At 39.4% G+C, this 18399-nt stretch overlaps 1 protein-coding gene across 4 annotated transcripts in view; it reads left to right on the top strand.

Annotated features, from left to right (window-relative positions):
- LOC124170754 (probable splicing factor, arginine/serine-rich 7) overlaps positions 1–15477 on the top strand; it is a 29408-nt gene extending 13931 nt beyond the window's left edge. For 3 of the 4 annotated variants that reach the window (XM_046549689.1, XM_046549687.1, XM_046549688.1), the window contains 4 exons: positions 2502–2588; positions 10852–11155; positions 11535–12115; positions 14119–15477. In XM_046549689.1, the coding sequence (XP_046405645.1) occupies positions 2502–2588; positions 10852–11155; positions 11535–12115; positions 14119–14584 (1438 nt within the window). In that variant the 3' untranslated portion in view covers positions 14585–15477. The remainder of the gene's footprint in view (positions 1–2501; positions 2589–10851; positions 11156–11534; positions 12116–14118) is intronic. The other variant, XM_046549690.1, reaches the window with a different exon arrangement.
- Positions 15478–18399: the final 2922 nt, after the last annotated feature.

Raw genomic sequence — 18399 nt, 5'->3', positions numbered from 1 at the left:
TATTGTTACTCATGTGCATTGTCTATTGTTGTAGATTGCTTTCCAGAATTGTCAAGAGCTTTCTCTTCCCAACTGCAATCTTGTTCGCGTTGATAACATGAATGTGCTCGTATTCGTAATGCTATACGTAATACCTGGTTTCCGAAAACCAGGTATTACGTATCCTGTCGTTTTCCGGTTGGAACCTTGCTCCTGTCGGCATAAAAGAAGAAAGAAATACTATATGAACATAGCACTTCACACCTGGTATGAAGAATATGGTCTTGATGAAGAATAAAGTCTTTCGTAGCAATGTCTGCTAAGATGACGGAGCACAGTATCCGGACGGAGAACTCAAACAGAATTTACTTCAAATATTTGCCAGAAGATAATCATATCCTACGCAATTTATAATCGTAACTGAATCTCAATGAAAATAACTAATGGAAAAGATAGCACATTCAACTGAAAATTCGGAGTAACTCGAAATATTAACTTACGAAGGTTATTTTGGAAACGGGTGGAGGCCCTCTTTTTTCTCGTCTCTGAGTGATAGAGGGCGACATAAATGGCGGTTAGGCCGGCTGCCGCTAAAATTCCGTGGGTGCTGGAAACAAATATATATTTTACGCGAACTTAATAGTTGTTATTAGCTCCTAACCACAAATTAATAACATTAAATTCTTATAATAAACTTTGCAATTCATTATTTAATTACGTTTACTAAACTGGTCGGGAATTTCTTAAGCGATCGTTGATGTTGAAGTATGAACGAGAAATGGGAATTTTATGGTGGTATAATTATTTAACGATCTTTCACAGCATAAATCGAAAACAAAAAGCCTTTTCTATGAATCATACCGAGAATAACCACCGAAAACATTTAAATAAGACCACTAAAGACAAAAAAGGGCGAAAGAAACAAAAGCGAATATTTTTTTCGTGACTTATGAAAAAGGTTTGAAATTACGAAACTCGATTTTACGAAGTGCCAATTTTCCGGTCCCACTGGCTTCGTAAAATCAAGAGTTTACTGTATTTACTTTGAACCTCATCTTGCTTGGTTAGCATCCTTCCATCTTTAGCCTTAAGTTTTGGCCAGGATTTTCTCCTGCAAAATTCTACTGCTTTCTCTCTCAGATCGTTTAACGTTTCTAATCCATAGTCTCATATTTTGTTTTCATCCCTCCCTTCCCCCACTGGAGCATTTTAGTACCACATCACTTGAACATTTTTGTTGCTCAGGATTTCCGGAATTATTTACTCGAGCTGTTCATACACCCCATCTTCAGCCATAATTTTTGGCATGGCTCATCCTCCTTTGCTGACTGATATCAAATTTACCTTGGTGTTTAGTGCACTCATCTCTCCTTCCTTCTGAAACTTTACTATTTCCTCACGCTGATTTTTGCTCTATGATTGCCAGTAGACATGTGCACTCAACCAACTCAAGGTTGGTGGGTCTGCGTTCAATTTTCACCACCAGAATCCCATCGCTTACTAGCTCTGTACTTACCACTCTCTTGCTTACATTTAATGCCTAAGCTACCCCTTACTGACTTTCCTCCCCCCCTCTAAACCTTTAGCCCTTTCCACGTCACTCTCGTAGTCCCCACTATCCTTCCACAGCACCCTCAGCAGCAGTCCAAACAGATCCACTCTCCCTTTCTCCAGATCTCTCTCGTCCTTCTCCCCACCATCATTCCTTTATGAGCATTCCACGTCCACACATTCATTGCTGCCTTTTCTTCTCCATCTTCTTGTTCTTCTTTCCCGGAGGCTGCTAATGATGATTAGTCCCTGCAAGGGCTTTGCATAATGGTAACTAGAAGGACCTTGCAGACGTCACTGGTGCGAATTAGCACATTAAAAATTATGGGAGAAAGAGCTCATCGTTATTATTCACAAATTTATCCCGATTAAACACAGCTACTTGGTATCCTGCAAATTTTGGATGAATATCTGGTTATTATAAAACACCCTTATTTCTTCAGTGTGACAGCTGAAACATTTTAGCAGAGTGCATCTCATTAGTCGAGTCTGAAAACTTCCTCTTACAATTTTTGTAATGGGAAAAAATCAATATGAAATTGGTTAGCATGCAATGCGAAGGCCTTTTACTAAATTGAACTAGAGAAGCTGCCTATAAATGTAATTTGAAGTGATTTTAAATAGTCTGGAAGATGATATGGCAAAAACCAGAACTAACAGTTTGTATCAACCGTAGATTTTGTTTTAGTTGGTTTTGATGTTCCTAACAATCACTTAAGTCTAAATTAGATGGTGAGGTAAAAGGTATGTACAAGTATAACTATAGCAAATGCTCATTTTCTTCAGCTTTCTCGGCATCCATTTCAGTGTGAATGGAGTGGATGAATGTGGGAGCGGGATACCTGGTGGCATGTTAGAACATGCCACTAGGTATTTATGGAGATAAGAATTATGACTACTCTTGAAGTCCAATATTTGGTGTTCCAGTGGTATTATATGATGTATTTCAAGCCTTACCTCTTTTCTTACAGGGATCGGAAAAGAAAATCTCGGTCACCTTATAGAAAGAAGACTCGTTCCAGATCTAGATCTAGAAGTATAAAGCGGTCAAGTTCAAGGTACACAGCATTTCACTTTCTTCAGCTCATTATGAGAAGATAAGCGAGGGAATATTCCACAGATAATGTGGTTCAGATTAATTTCTTGATGAAATCTCGGTGAAATTGAGAAATGAGGAATGGATTTTTTTGCAAAAGGGACCTGAAATATTTTCAGTATATTTCCTGCTACATATCTAATTAATAGGATTAAATTTTTAGTCATTGGCATCAGAACTTCTATTCCTCTATAGACTGTGGATGTAGTTCCCTATAGGTCTGGTTTTGTAATGTGTAATTACAAATGTTGTGGCGAAAAAAATTGGATGAAACTTATTCTCCCATCGTTTATACCAGAGTACATATTTATGATGCAGTATTTGCAACAAGAATTTTCATCAACCTTTGAGTGGAGGCAAATGTTTCATTATCAGGTGGTTAATGCCAACCAGTCATTGTGAAACTGGTTATAATCCATTTTGAATAGGTTTCTTTTCACTACTCAACAATTTCCTGCTTATCCTATTACCTTACCTTCATCCCACCAAAGTATGCTCTACCTACATTGGAAGCTCGATTTAGTGAGTGTGGCTGATAGTGAGAATTGCATTTTAACGAGTTATTGTTATTGTACCATTAAAAGGCCTTTGATTAACAAGTAAAACATATGGATAGAGTGAGGCCAACAAGCCCCTGCCACAGTATGGGCTCCATATTATGAGGTATTTCTCTTTATAGTGGTGGATAACTAGTTTACTTGACAGCTAACGTGGATCATCCATTTTACTGGTGACGGCGAATGCTCCAAAAGTGTGTATGATGTTTAATTCACCAGTATCATCACAAATAAAATATACAAAATCACACCAATGAAATCGCGAGGCCCAACTGAATGACTGCCCGACTTGTCCACAGAGTCCATGAAAGATCCGCAACATTATGGGGAGGATAGCTTGGTGTGGGGAGAGGACTCAGTCGTTGCTCCAGGCTGCCTGTCGTGGATGGGGGCATTGTCGAGAGCTTGGCGAGGCTGCGTGCCGGACTTATCATTGCCTCGCTGGATATGGCAGAGATCTCACCACAAAGTAATGTGTTTTCTTGGAGTATTGTTAGTAAACTACAAGTTAGAATATATGATGTGTTAAATGTACATTATGAATAGTCCGAGCATAGCCTTAGTGTTGACAACTTATCTAGGGATTGCGGCCAATTGAAAGTCTGCTCATCAGCATGACTTCCTCCATGTTCTAACACAAGCCAGGATACTCGCTAAATCACCTCATCACTTGGAGATCAATTTTGTTTTCCACTTCTAATTTCAGGAAGCTAAATTCTTGGTCTTTAATCACTTATTCATACTGTATTAATCCATGGCATTGCCAAAGTGCTGTCTTAGGCATGATATATACGTCAAGATTCACGGGTTATTCACTCACTAAGTATTTATAGCCTTCCCTTGTGTATTATTGGTGTAATTTCAGTGTTTTGTAGTTCCTTTTTCTTTAATCCGAATGCACTGAGTGTAATGGGCAGAATGCAGGCAGGCATCTGGCCAATCGGACAATTGAGGATAGCATTGGTGTGCTGTTATTAACTCAAATTTGCTCCACGCTTGCATGGGTTGGACTGGGTGGAAAACATACTCTCAGAAAGGAATCTAAACAACATTTCATCAACACCTTTCCCAAACCACTGATCTCTGCCTTAGATTGATTGTTCTTTTCTGTCTTCTGTTTCTCATGCCCCTATATTAACTCGGTTTATGTCATTAATAGGGATAGTCGTATGGGTTACCTCAGATCCAAATATCCGCGGATATTGCCTCTCGCTAGATACGCAAGTCAGTATGCGATGAGAAAGTGACAAAATTTGGGGAAACATTCATGAGGAAAATTTGAACACTGTGAAATAACTTGAAAGCTTATGAAAATAATTTTTAATCAGTTTAAATATTAAAATTTGTATGAAAATATAAATAGCATTCCTTTTGATTGTATGCAACCAGAAGAAACTTGAATAATTACTTCGCTTTATAGCAGGCAATTAAAAATGCATTTGGATCCGGAGATGCGACACCTGAAATCAAGTATCTGATCCAGATCCGAAAAAATCCTGGATCCGTCCATTCTAGGTTATTAATGAAACCAAATGAAATCATATTAGCATTTTATCTGGGGAAAATAGTCTTTGGACCTTTGAAACGAAGTTACATTTAAACATTTGCACCAAAGTGACATCTTCACATTCTGATTTCAAGTGTTTCTGTGTCAGATTGTGTTTGGTCATTCTCACCGTTAAAGAGAAAAATGAAAAGTCGTTCAAAACGGACTGATGACGATTGCTGACAATGAACAAGGGCAACCTTGTTTCAAAATATTTGCAACTACGTATTAAGTGCTTTCATTCAAGAACTGTGCATCTCTGGCTACATGATGTGTGATCACTAATTACTTGCCTTCACAAAAGCTCAATGATTTTTGCCTCATTTTGTCATGGATGGAATGATTGTGCTGCCTGTTCATGGTACTGCATCTCACAAAAACTTTGTCTCATGCAACTTTGTGTAATGCAACTGTTTGGTTACGCGTCTGGAATATGGTTTCTGCCATCCTGCAGCAATTTGACACATCTTACCAACCCCGAATGATCTTAGGTCTGTGATTATATCACTACGCATCAAGCAACGCACTATGCGGGGTATTTTGATGTGAACCTCAATAAATATTTTGCAATACTTCAAAAACAAAATTATTCACAAGTACGCAAGTTAAGGGAAATGCATATCTTATTCCTCTGCGAATATCACCAATACAAAATAGAAGCAGTAAGTAAAGGTGAATACTGAAATTTTGGAGCTTCCTCCTTCACGTACTGATGTAACGAGGGCCTGATGTAGCAAGCTATCTTCGGGGGATTATGAGCATTCATTAAACCGAGCTTTCACTGTAATTGTTGTTAGCTTGCTGCTTGTAGTATTTGTCTAATTTGTTGTGAAAACAGAGTGACTCCCTACGGGGTAATGTATTCTGTAGTGTTGCTTGCATGACTCATTTGTGAGGCTCAGGGTGTAATTTCCTTTGGCACCCTATGATACATAGTATGTATGTATTCTCACCACTGTAGAAATAAGGGTTCATTTAATATTCTTCTTATTCACCTCCAAGTGTTCAATTACACACCTGCATACCTGTTAGTGTGTGTACATATATTATCCGATTGGGCCTCAGCATTCAGCAGAAGAGAGCGATTGAATAACTTCTACCATCCTGTCGACTGGATGCGCCCAATCACACGGCTACAAGAGTTGTGGTGTGGGTAAGGGGTGGAGTTTCCTCAGTCTCTGGGTAGTAGTGTCAGGTGGTTTGCGTGACTGCATCATGTCCGGGAAACTTAAATCTTTGGACCATAGAGCCAAAATTAAAATTATAGACAAGTGCGAAAGTAGCAGGAATTCAAAGACTGATATCGGGAGGTGGTTTGGTGTTTTGTCATTTACTTTGTTGTTAACCCATAGAGTGCCGGGAAGCGCTATCGCGCTCCTATCTCTCGCGAAAAGTGCAAAGAGTGCGATAGTGCCCCTCCTGCTATGTCTCTCTTAGATGATGATAGTTCACTAATAATTCAATAGTCAGTATTCATTTCATTTTAACATTAATTATTTTCTTTTAATTATAATAAATTAACTTATGCTACCAAAAATTCATCAAACAACACATTAAAAACGTAGGCTGTATTTTCCGGGTTTCACCGCGTCGTGGTTGCGTTGGTGACAACAGTTTCTCCTGCATTCCAGCAGGCGTCTTCAGGTCGAAGTGATTATGCCGTGTTTTGGCCGTCGTTATATAGGCAGCCCAGTGGTGTAGGTTCTCCCTGATTGGTCGCCTTGCGGCCAATAGCGTAGGGGTATGGGGCAAAGTCTCTCTTCCATGTACTGTGGAGTTGGTAGCTATCCTCTCGATTGAAATTATGAGGATGTTTGGATAATTCAATCGCCTCTCGGATGATCCTCGGTAAATATCGGGACTCTCTGGCGATGACTCTTGTTTCTTCCCAGTTGATGTCGTGTCCAGGTTCACTCAGTGTGTGCTCAGCCACAGCCGACAGATGGAATTGTTTATTTTTCACCGCTCTTCTATTCTCTTGTATGCGGCACTTCACGGCTCTCCCGGTCTGTCCGATGTATGACATACCGCAACTGCATTCAATTTCATAAACTCCTTTGTAGGCGTGAGGTGAGATACGGTCCTTAGGATTCGGAAGAAGTTCTCCAGTCCCTTTAACACAGTTGAAGCGTGTTGTAACGTCGAATTTTCTGAGGAGTCTCGCGATTTTTTCACTGGTGCCTGCCACATAGGGGATTGTAGCATAACCCGCTGCCATGGGTTTTTCCGTTTTAGGACTTGGTGTCTTATTTTTGAGTTTTCTTTCTATCTTTGTGGTCCTTTTAAGGACCATGTCACTGTGATATCCATTGTTGGCCAGGGCCGTCACCAAATGTCGTTTTTCGGAGGGAAGTGAGACTTGGTCAGAGATGGAGTATGCTCTGTGCACTTATGTCGAGATTAGAGCTGGGAGAACCTACACCACTGGGCTGCCTATATAACGGCGGCCAAAACACGGCATAATCACTTCGACCTGAAGACACCTGCTGGAATGCAGGAGAAACTGTTGTCACCAACGCAACCACGATGCAGTGAAACCTGGAAAATGCAGCCTACGTTACCAGCGCACCACGGAAGCCTTCGCACCAATACATTAAAAAGGCGAAACCACGTATAATATAGGTATCTTAAAGTTTTTGAATATATACCTTTAGTTGTTTTTTAGACCTAATTTTTTTTCCTTACCTACTGCAAAATCAGCAAAAATGCCTCGGCACTTTTAGCATAGTACCTGGAAAACCGGTTGGCTTTCAAAGGGGTAATATTGAAGAACAAAGATAAAATTGGTGAAGCAGTGACCGAATTAGGACTGCCCAAAAATGGTGTGATGTTGAAGATGAAAGCTGACTACATTGCCAATGGGGAGAAATATCTTTGGCCACCGAATCATGCCGTATTTCAGTGAACCTTTTGGCCAACTCTCCTAACTGACTGACGTACCGGTTAAACATTCGATAACTCGATAAAACTGATATTCTCAGCATGATGTATTCGCAAAACTATCCAAAAATTTCCACCTCATACCAAATATATTGATTCCGACTAGTTATCCTGTTTTTACAGCTTTCTTCGGCGATAAGAATGGGAATAAAATCACCGAAACTGGTGGGATTAATATTTTATAACGTTGAAAATCCCCCATATCTTTAAATTAAGATATGTACAGGGGATACTCAACTAGATAATGACTGACAATGACTTTTTAATTGTTTAGCTGAAGATAAACTGTAAATACGAACGATTATGAGACTGAGGTGGGTTTATTCAACACCTTTGGATTCAAACGAGTGCTCGGTTTAGTGAGACATTTCCGAGAGGTTATGAGCACTCGTTAAACCAGGCTTCTACTGTGAAGTATTGTCTTCTATTTCTTTTACCATGCATCTTTTTTGTGACAATATACTATTATATAATCCATCTATACTTTAATATTCCATGCATTGCTCAGGAGTTGCATAATATTTTTCTTTGTGTAAATTTCTTTTGGTTATGCATGAAATTTGATCAATTGAATTGAAAACGTTGGGAGTTTTTCATGTTGTAAAGCATGATTTTTATTTATGTTGCCAGAAAGGGTTTTGGAGGTTTTAATCCCAATTAATAATTTTTTTAATATTTGAAACATGAAAGAGTAAGGAAGGAATTACAAGGCTCAGAACACCTTCAAAATGCCATTTCAAGAGATATAGTTTTCAAATTTTCCTGGAGGCAGTTATTGCTGGATGTATTTTAAGCCTTGCATAAATGATCACTCGTAACCTGTGTCAAATACTGTCAATTATGTTATGGTTATATTTGGAAAAGTTTACTACTGGAAATTGAAACGACTAGGAAATGTATTTCTAGGGTTGCAACTTCTAATTCAAGTCTGGTTTCATAAATGCATGGTGGTGTTGGAAAGCATTTTTTCATGTTTTGAGATAGCTACTTGGCTAATCTAGGATTTCTCACTTGGATTAGCATCAACAGTTGCCCTGGGTGGAATGCAGAAAAACAGATGCGGGTCATTCCATTTCAAATCACCCAATATAGAAATAATTTGTTGCTCGACTTTTTTAATCATCCTGGCTTTTTTATCATTGGTTCCCTACTAGTAGACAATCACAAAACACTATTTGAAAAAAATTTATGTGCCATACTTTTTTTGGCAGCCATTTTTAAAAGGGTGGCTGGGCAAATTTTGATGAAAAATGTGGTTTGTTAGAAGTTTAATTTAGAAGCTATTTTAAAATACATCAGAATAATTAAGAAACCAGTGTGTTAAACATGAAAAGAACTTTAGGGAACCATTTTAAAAAAATTTCTATCATAAAAGACAGTCAGTCAAAATTGTTCCGTAAAAACTGGAAAAATTTGTCAATACTGTAAGCGCTGAGCTTAATTTTAAGTGCCAGGTTCGGAGAAGGCACAGTAAGATGACAAGTCGGATGTCTGGTTTAACACCTTTTAATTCACATACAGCACAGGTACATTGTTCCCTCTGACACATGGCGCGAGACTTCCACAGGTGCCCATGCCCTCCAAGCCACCTACCGTGCCCGCGTCATCTGGAGACCCTCTCGGTGTCTTCCTATTGGCCGGAAATGGCCGCAGGATCTTGCATTACCTGCACTTCCCACGATAGCCATGTCCCACGCCAAGATGTTGCAACTTGTTAAATAACTACTTAGGATAATGAATGCGCCAGCATTCTGGTGAGCTGTACGAAATACTTTCGAGCCTCGGAGCAAGGCAGGCAAGTTCACCGTCACAACCTTGGTGGCTGAAAAAAGACTGTTTGAATTTCCTTCATCAGCAAAGTGATGGTGGAAGCACAAACTCTGTTGGGATACTTTTTCCCCCATAGTACATTTTATGTTTTGCTGTATAATTTGAGGTAAGATGTTTCAGCATTTTTTGCAGTCGTAGCATCTAAGAAAATATATCTAGGCCATTGATTAATTCCTGGTCTCTTTTCATAGAACCCTGCTGAGCCGTAAAAGTAAGATCGAAAAATGTTAACATCGAATTGTCATGTTCAGTGGCTGAAAAAATTAATGCAAAGCCTATGTCTGAATGCGGCCAGTTAACTAACTTTATTAAGAGGTCCATCTTCCAAAGTTTTGGCCTTATAAATCTCTTATACAATGCGAACTTTAAAAACTGTGTACCCCTTATCCTTGGGAAATTAATAATATCCATTGCAGTATGACAGCACGTAAAATTTATGAGTGGTGCTCTATGAATTTTTCTCGAAAGTATCATTTGCCTCATCCCATCTAGAATTGAGTTTTCACTCATCAGGACACCTGTGAACGCAGCTATCATATTGGGAATTGAGTGTTCTTAAGAGAGCAATCGTTCCAGTGATGTAGTGGGGAAGGTATCATACGGTGGACCAGAGGATTTAGGGATCAAATCTCAATAGTGGATGGATACTGAACACACAATGCAGAAATTTTCTTTCCTTAAAATGTGCATTACTCTAATAAAATTTTAAGTTTTCTATTATTATGAAAGAACTAAAAGTCTTAAATATTTCACGGACGGATTTTTCTGCTTGGTATTCAGTTCCTACTCACAGATATAAATTATGTTTTATGACACTGAACTTATTTTCTTTCTGCTCAGGAATTTTCTTCAAAAATGTAGGTATGACGCAATTACGTTTAACGCATTAATTTGATGGATATGATTAATTTCCCCATGGTAAGAGGTACATGTATAGTTTTTTAAATTCCTGGTTATATGAAAGCATTACGAGGACAAAACTTAGGAAGACTGGCATCTCCAACCGGCTGTATTCAGATGCCAACATGCTGTGCATTTTTTCCACCTCTGCACATACTTAACTGTTTCCAGTTTAGCCTGTAGGAATTTTTTCATACTTGAGAAAGCGAAACAAAAAAAGCAATCCCACATAAATTTTTGAATAGCTCGCAACTAAGATTTGAATGATGTGGTGCAGCTTTCTTCAGATGCTGTCCTGTAGAAAAAAGCCGTACTTACAAATGATGTATTTTATGTGGAGTTACCGTTTCTTTTTTCCTCTCTTTTTATATATATAAATAAGAGTTTTGATCTGTTTTTCCTCCTGAATACGGATGTAGCATCCTTTTAAGAAGCTGTTCCATCTCCTCTAGGTCCGGAAGGTCTCGCTCCAAGAGCAAGTTAAAGTCGTCTCGGTCCAAGAGTAGTTCAATTGCTAAAGACAGGAAGGAAGATGAGCTGAAGAAAGATGCGGGGAGAAAGAGCCGGGACGTGAAGGAGAATGAGCGGGATAGCGTGGTGGAGGGGCTGGATCATTTGGAGGGCAGATTGGAAGGAGGTTTGGAGGAGATCAAGGAGGAGGATGAGGGAGAAGAAGGTGAGGAGGGAGCATCCCTTGCTCACCACCACCACCTCTATCTGCAATGCGACTTGGAAAACATCCCCGATTCCATCAAGGTTTGTTTGTCTCTGCTAACCTCCCAATTTGTCATCACCAGTGCCCTCCCAAATGCTTACTGAATGTGAGAAAAAGGAGATACTCATTGTTATAATAGGTTTTGGTGTATGTCATCGTAAATTAACCTACCTTTACCTCTAGTTTCAATTCTTTTCCATAACTTTTAGGCACTGGCACTGTAGTGCTAGAGTGCTAGAGTTTGGGGGTGGGGGGGCTTTGTCACCAGACAGGTGTCACTTGTTAGGCCTCTCGTGATCCGTTTTGCCAACCCTTCGTTTTTAACCACTTGCCAGTACGGACTAGAGTATGCCATAGACAAGGTATGAAATATGAAAGTGTCTTTGTTGTGTTTTGCTCTAGTGCTTTTGCAATTCACAGGGAGAAGAAAGTGAGATGGAGTTGGAGAGGAAGCTTGGTCTCAAAGGTGTAGATAAGGAGATGTATCGGGAAATGAAGGGGAAAGGGGAGAAGGATGATAAGTTGAGGGACTTAAAAGGAAGGGACAGGAGTGAGAGGTGTAAAAGGGACAGAGAGAAAGCCAAGGGAAAGTCAAAGGAGAAGTCAGGCAGTGGGGGGAAGCCATCACGAGAGAAGGTCAAGTCACCTCGCCCACGCTCAAGGTCAAGGTCACGCCGCAGGCACTCGCCCTCGCCACGGCGCCACCGCAAGAGCCGCTCGAGGACTCCAAGGCGTCGCAGCAGCCGGTCCCCCCTCCCTCCCCCCCGTAGGAAAAGCCGCTCTCCTCGGCGTCACAGCCGAAGTCGTTCCAGGCATAAAAGCCTGTCTCGATCTCTTCGTCGATCTCCATCTCACCACGGTAGTCGTTGCGGCCACCCAGACAGCCGCTCTGCATCGATTCGTCGGAGCGTCTCCAGGAGAAAGAGCAAATCACCATCAAGAGGTGGAAGGTCACGTCGCTCAAGGTCTCGCAAGAGGTCAAGGAGTCAATCTAAGTCCAGGTACTCAGCAGGCCACTGTGCTATTATTTCTTTCCCTTCATTGCAATATTTATACTGGTAATGTAGTTTCATTCTGTTAGCGAGCAATGAAATTTCAGTGGTGAAACCACAAGCATTCTGTAGTTATCCATTAATTCACTAATTACATATGCATCTTTAATGATGAGACCAGTAGTGGCACTAATGTTGTAATGCTTCATGTTATTTTTCTTCACTTGATTATGAAGGTCTTGCTACAGTGATGTGTATATTGTATTGTGTTTGTTAAAATGCTGGAGCAGAGAGAGGTTATATCTAGACCACTTTTTTACAGTGTTGGGTGCGGTATCTCTTGAAGGCCATCAAATTGCATATGTTGCCATTATCTCTTTCTGTGGTGAAATCTCTCTTTGAAAACTATCTGTCTTAGTTATCCTTGCTTCAGGCATTGCATTATGTGCATGTATCATCTTGATATGATGTTGCTAGGGATGTGCGAGTGCTCAAAAATTCGAGTCGAGTAGTTTCGGTTTCAGAGCTGTCAAGGCCAGTTATAGTAAAAACCTGCCGACAGGAGGCGCTATTATGAAACTCTTGTAGTAATATCATTTATAAAGTCGTTCTAATGCCTTGGCATTTCAGCTTTTGTATACGTAGCAGTCAACCATTGTAGTAGTCGCCGTGGGTGCCAAATGCCTTTTCGGCCGACCGTCTTCTGCCCCGGCGGCATTTTCGGAGTAACAGCAGTGGACCACAGCATCGCTCATACTTGCTTATGCGATACTTTTGTACCTTAGCATTCTTTCTTCACTCAAATACTGAGGAAATACGTAAAAATTGTTAGGATTTCTATGGAAAAAATGCAACTTTTATGTTTCAGTGTTCAATGCCAGTTTTTCCCGGTGTTTGTCGTCACAAGTGGTGCCATCTCTTAGCTTTTTTGAGCACTAACAATAAGTACGTCCAATGATAATTTTAGTTTATTCCTTTGTTGCATTTAGTTTCCCTCGTGGACTATTAGAAAGTAGTCTATGGTTGATTAAATGAAGTAAGAAATAAATAACACTTCTTTTTTGATCTAAAAATCTTAGTTCTATGGTTCATTGGCTTCGTCCACTAAAATTCTACGAATATTAAAGAACCTCATAAACTTATATATAACTTTTCATAAAACTTCCAACAGTTCCCAAACCTTGCAACTTTGGAAAGGAAGTACTTGTCCAACCACACAAGTGTGTTGCCAAAGATATTTTTCTGCAGGCAGTAATACTGTAACGTGCAGACGTTGAAATCTGCTGCCTGAGCATGTAGAACAATTGGTTTTTCTGCATGAGAATTTGAAAGGATCAAATATTACATGATACCTTTACGTATACAATCTTAATTACAATTGTACAAATATCTTTATTGAGGTTTCTTCAGGGCAGTTTGGATACATACTTTGACAGCATATTACTGGAGGTTAATTCATTTCAATTGTGCTTATGGAACAGTTTAAGGCACATTAATTTTCATTCATCTCCTAATTGTGACTCAATTACCATCAACGTTCCTCGTTATCTTTCCCTTTTTACATCAAGCTAAGCATTCAAAATAGAAAATTTGTAAGGGGATTGAAAAATATGAGAATATGATGGAGATTGCTGTATTGCCAAGTTCAAGAGTTACCATACTCGACTCGACTCTATACTCGCGAGTAGTTTTCAACTCGACTCGAGGTCAAAAAGTACTACTTGCACATCCCTAGATGTTGCTGCTGTGAACTGCAGACAGAGTCTGAATAGTGGTCCTTGTGCTACGCTGCATGTTGGCCTTGTCATTTTAGCACTTTTGAATTTGGCAAATCTCACTCTTGAACCACCTAAGTACCTTCTTCGTCTGCAAATTTTGGTGATCTGGGTTTGAATCCTAATCAAGGCAAATGCTTCCTATGTGGAATACATATTTGCACTTCATGGGACTTGGGGTGAAAGGAGAGTACTTGAGGATGTTGGACTCTCATTCTGACGAGGAATTGCTTTCAGAAAAGACAAGGAGTGCAGGGGCGTGGAGCGGAGCCGGGACATGGACCGTCGGGACCGTGACAAGTCAGAACGGAAGCGCCGCGGTGGGGAACGGCGTGATGACGAGGATGCACGACGGCGTGATGCTGCCAAGGTGCCGCGCAACTATGATGAGGAGGAGAAGGGCTTTGACGAGGCGGGCGTGGCAGAGGAGGGTGCACTGCGAGGCATCCGGCCTTCGGGCGACTCTGGCAGCGAGGACGAGGAGAGGGGCAGTGGGCGGAGGCGAGCGGAGGAGAGCGAGGAGGAGTATGTGGCCAAGGGGGACGACTCAGAGGAGGAGGAGGAGGAGGCGTTTGGTGAGGAGGAGAGACAGAGCAATGATGGGCAGCGTGCAAGTGACAGTGGTGAGGAGGAGAGTGAGGAGGAGGACCAAGACTGCCACAACAACAAACACATGGACCACCAACTCTCCTCCCCAGTTTGACTTGTTGAGTGCTCATCATTGCATTTATTTCACTGAATGTGTTGTTACATTTGTCGTTAGCTTCCAATAACACAGTAATTGTGATTTTTGCAGTGATAGAATGACAGCAATCCATCCCCCCAATCCATCTACTGATTCCGGAGCATTTTTCTCTGTTGTAGATTTTGTTTCCTTTTCGGTTAAGGCTACTAATTATTTTATTTACGTTCTCATTTTTTTGAGCTATAGTACCTCTGTCCATGTGTAAATGGTGTCCTATATTGTAATTTATTTAGTCTTGCTCAGGAAGCTTTTGCCTTAACAAGGCAAATACATCTAAAGGGGACTTAAAATAACCCTTCTAAGTGTGACTTTATGCCATCCTGGAGCTTTACATAAGTTCTCCTAATTTTCTTCAAATGCATTGATTCATAAACTGTGTGAGACTGATGCTTTTTAGTTTGAAAATTGCCTCGAATGCCAGGACATTTTTGCCCTAATTAGTTTTTAATCCATGCCTGTCATTGATACTGTTTGATGCTGAAGTGGAACCTGTTGGTATCTCATCATTGACAGACAATTTGTTTTTCTTTGATTTGGTTTTAGTTAATATTATTTTATTTCCTCTGCGTGAAATTCAGAATAATTTTACTCTTTTTAAATTAATATCGGCAAAAACAGACAAGTTGAAACTTAAATTTCAATGGGGGCAAGGTGCACTGTTGTCCATATTCTTTGCAAATACTTTTTAAAAGTTCAACCTTACACCTATGCACCGACTAAAATTTTTATGGCAAATGCGTTTTTAGAAAAATTTATTTGCTAGAATTGGGGGAGTGACATACTAAGTTTTCACTTACTTTGTCAAGTATGTGAACCAATTTTATTTTGGAAATAAAATTTATTCCAAACCATGTGATTATATGAATTGGTGTCTTAGTTATTCAAAATGTGTGGAACCATACAAATATTCTCAACAGTTTTCAGCCATATTGAGAGTGCAATTACTGAAATCTTCACTGTATCCTACAAATTGAGATACTGATTTTTATCAGATAACTTCTGCCATTTGCAGCATATATTCAAAAATTATAATGGAAGCAAAGGAATTGCTAGCTATGAGTGTGTGATCAGATAGAGCTTTTGTGGCTCTTATTGCAGGTTCATTTTTTCTAAAGGGTTTCCTTCGCTCATATCTTTCTAGCTCAACTCTGCATAGGGCATTCTTGGGGATATGTTCTTTCTGTCCCTGACCACTCTATTTTTTTGAAATTCTCTGTTGTTGGGCCAATTAAGTAAATGGGTAGGCAGTTAGCCTGATTGATATACTTTTTCCACTTGGGGCATACTGTAAAAAGTTCAATTCAGGCTGGATATTGTGGAGTACATATCAACATACATAATTAAAGAAAATATTAGCAATTTTGGAAAAGGTTCTTGGCAAGTATGCATGTGCAAACAGAAGTTGCATATTCTGAGGAACACTATTTTTTGTAATATGAGAGTAAGAAAAACATCTTCCCCTCTAGCCAATGTGAATGGCTTCACAATGCCATATCATTTATGCCAGAGTGCAGGTCAGGTATCATCGGAAAATCATTTAAGAAAAAATAGGGTGTAAAATAATCTCCTTTAATCAGGCCTAAGTGCTTTAGAGAAGGCGGTGCTAAATCTCTTTCCATAGGTAAGCTTTTACTTCTCTACATGGAAAACCAATTGAGGCCAAATGCTCAACTCTTTTATTACTATATGGCTCCTCATTGGTGATCATGGGAGAAGTAGGATTTTGACAGAGACTTAAAAAAATTGAAACAAAATTAAAAACTAACTTCACCTAGCTGTTGATCTCCTAAATCTTGCTACATTAGATTATGTTTTAAACTCAAAAACCCAAAGAAGTCAGCCTTATGATTGAAGTTGGTTTGCAAATGGTTTGAATGCTATCGTTTTCAGTTATTTTGTACATATTTTGTTATCACACACACACAATGGGCATAGGAGAACAACTTTTCATTCATGAAGATGTAGTGGAGGCAAAGAAAAATTTTGATCCTATACTAAAGAGGAGGTGAAAACCACTTGCGTTAACCAAAGCAAAATTGGAAAACTAGACATATTTTAAATATTCTATCGTATAATTAAGAATGTTCTCCTTTGTTCATTTTAGACTAGATAGACTAAGTTTATAGGTGTAAGAATGAAAAAGTGAGGGTCCTGTAATCCATTCAAGGCCTTCTGCTGTGAGAAAGAGGTGACGAGGAATGCTTTTGCATTCTTCCCCCCTGCATTACAAAATGAAACCACCAGTGGCGGATGTTCACAGTATAGGTGAAGTACAGTGTAAAGTAACTTAGGAGGAAGTTTTCCCCTCTTTCTATACATGTGAATTACTCTCCAAGCACCCAAACGGAAGCGTAAAATCAATGTAATACTTACAGCGGGGGTGGGTGGGGGTGGGGGCATGTTGATGGACAATGGACCAACCAAGTGGCACAGATGAATTTCACGGCAATTTGGAAAAGTTCCACACAGAAATTGCACCAATACGCAGTTTCAATATATGCAGTGTCTCCCTCTTTCTTTTGTCCAAAAAACTACGAAATAATTCTTTAATTAGTTTTTTTCAGGGGTCAGTATATATATTGTTGGTCATTAACACTAGGAGGACGAGAGTTTCGGGCTACCTAGAAGAATGGCCAAGGGTCATTTGACCTGTAAAATGTTTTTTGGAATTAAATACCTCACTTTCATCCAATATTCAGTTTTATCGTATAAATTGAGAATCAGTTCATTACTAGAGGTTAATTCATACTTTACATTACATACTAAAACACTTTATCACATCATTAAATATTATGTGCAATTTAAAAATGAATACCATTTATTTTTAAAAATCATGAAAATTCATGCGCTCAATACTAAGATTGTGTTCGATAATTTAACAATAGGCATTGTGGGTTTGCAAAATGTGCATAAGAATTTTAAAAAATATTACTTTGCTGTACATCTCATACAGACTAATCTTTTCAGCGCTCTTTCCACAAAATATTTTTTTTGTATTGAAGGCTACATTGGAAGATTTATTGGCACAATTCAGTGATATTTGGCACCTTTTTCTTTCTTGTGTCCGTGGGGATGTGGCTGTTGGATTTGAAGATGTGTAAATAAATTGATACATGCTATCCGTTATGTCTACTCCTACATAGTTACTATTATGAAATAAGATGATCTCTGGTTTTCTTTTATTTCGGAAGTAGTGACGTCTTAGTGCATATTACTGAGTAAAAGTAAATTCTTGTTCTTTATTGCCTGATACTGTGTAAGAGTATGGCTTAAGGTATTTTTGAACACTCGCGTGGAATGGATTACAATATTAGTGCGGACCAATGGAGGTAAGTCATGCCTGTTTTTTCCGATCATTCATATTGGAGAAATTTTCCATTTTTTATCAAATTTTCTGCTAGCTGGATTGATGGAAAATAATTGTTACAAGTTACATTAATGCCTGAATTCTTGTATGTTTTGGTCAATCTACTAACCATGCATTTCCCCACCACTTGATTTGATGGCCCATCTTCATCTTTGCCACAATATGGAAATGCATTTAGTCAGTATTTTGATTTCATGTCTGTCACTACAAAACCCATGACTTGATTTCAAATTTGTCCGATTTATTTGGCAAATCCTGCATAAAAGGGCACCTGCAATTCATTGGATAGACCTGTTCATTGGCTGTTACGCTTTCACCTGGATTGTAGGAGGCTCGAGAATTATTGACCAAATGGTTGTCTTCAGAAACCAAAAGTAACTGCCTATGTTTCGAAATACAGGTAGTA

This window comes from Ischnura elegans, chromosome X, assembly GCF_921293095.1.
Source record: "Ischnura elegans chromosome X, ioIscEleg1.1, whole genome shotgun sequence".
Taxonomy (NCBI): Eukaryota; Metazoa; Arthropoda; class Insecta; order Odonata; family Coenagrionidae; genus Ischnura; species Ischnura elegans.
This window is presented reverse-complemented; position numbering and strand designations above follow the sequence as displayed.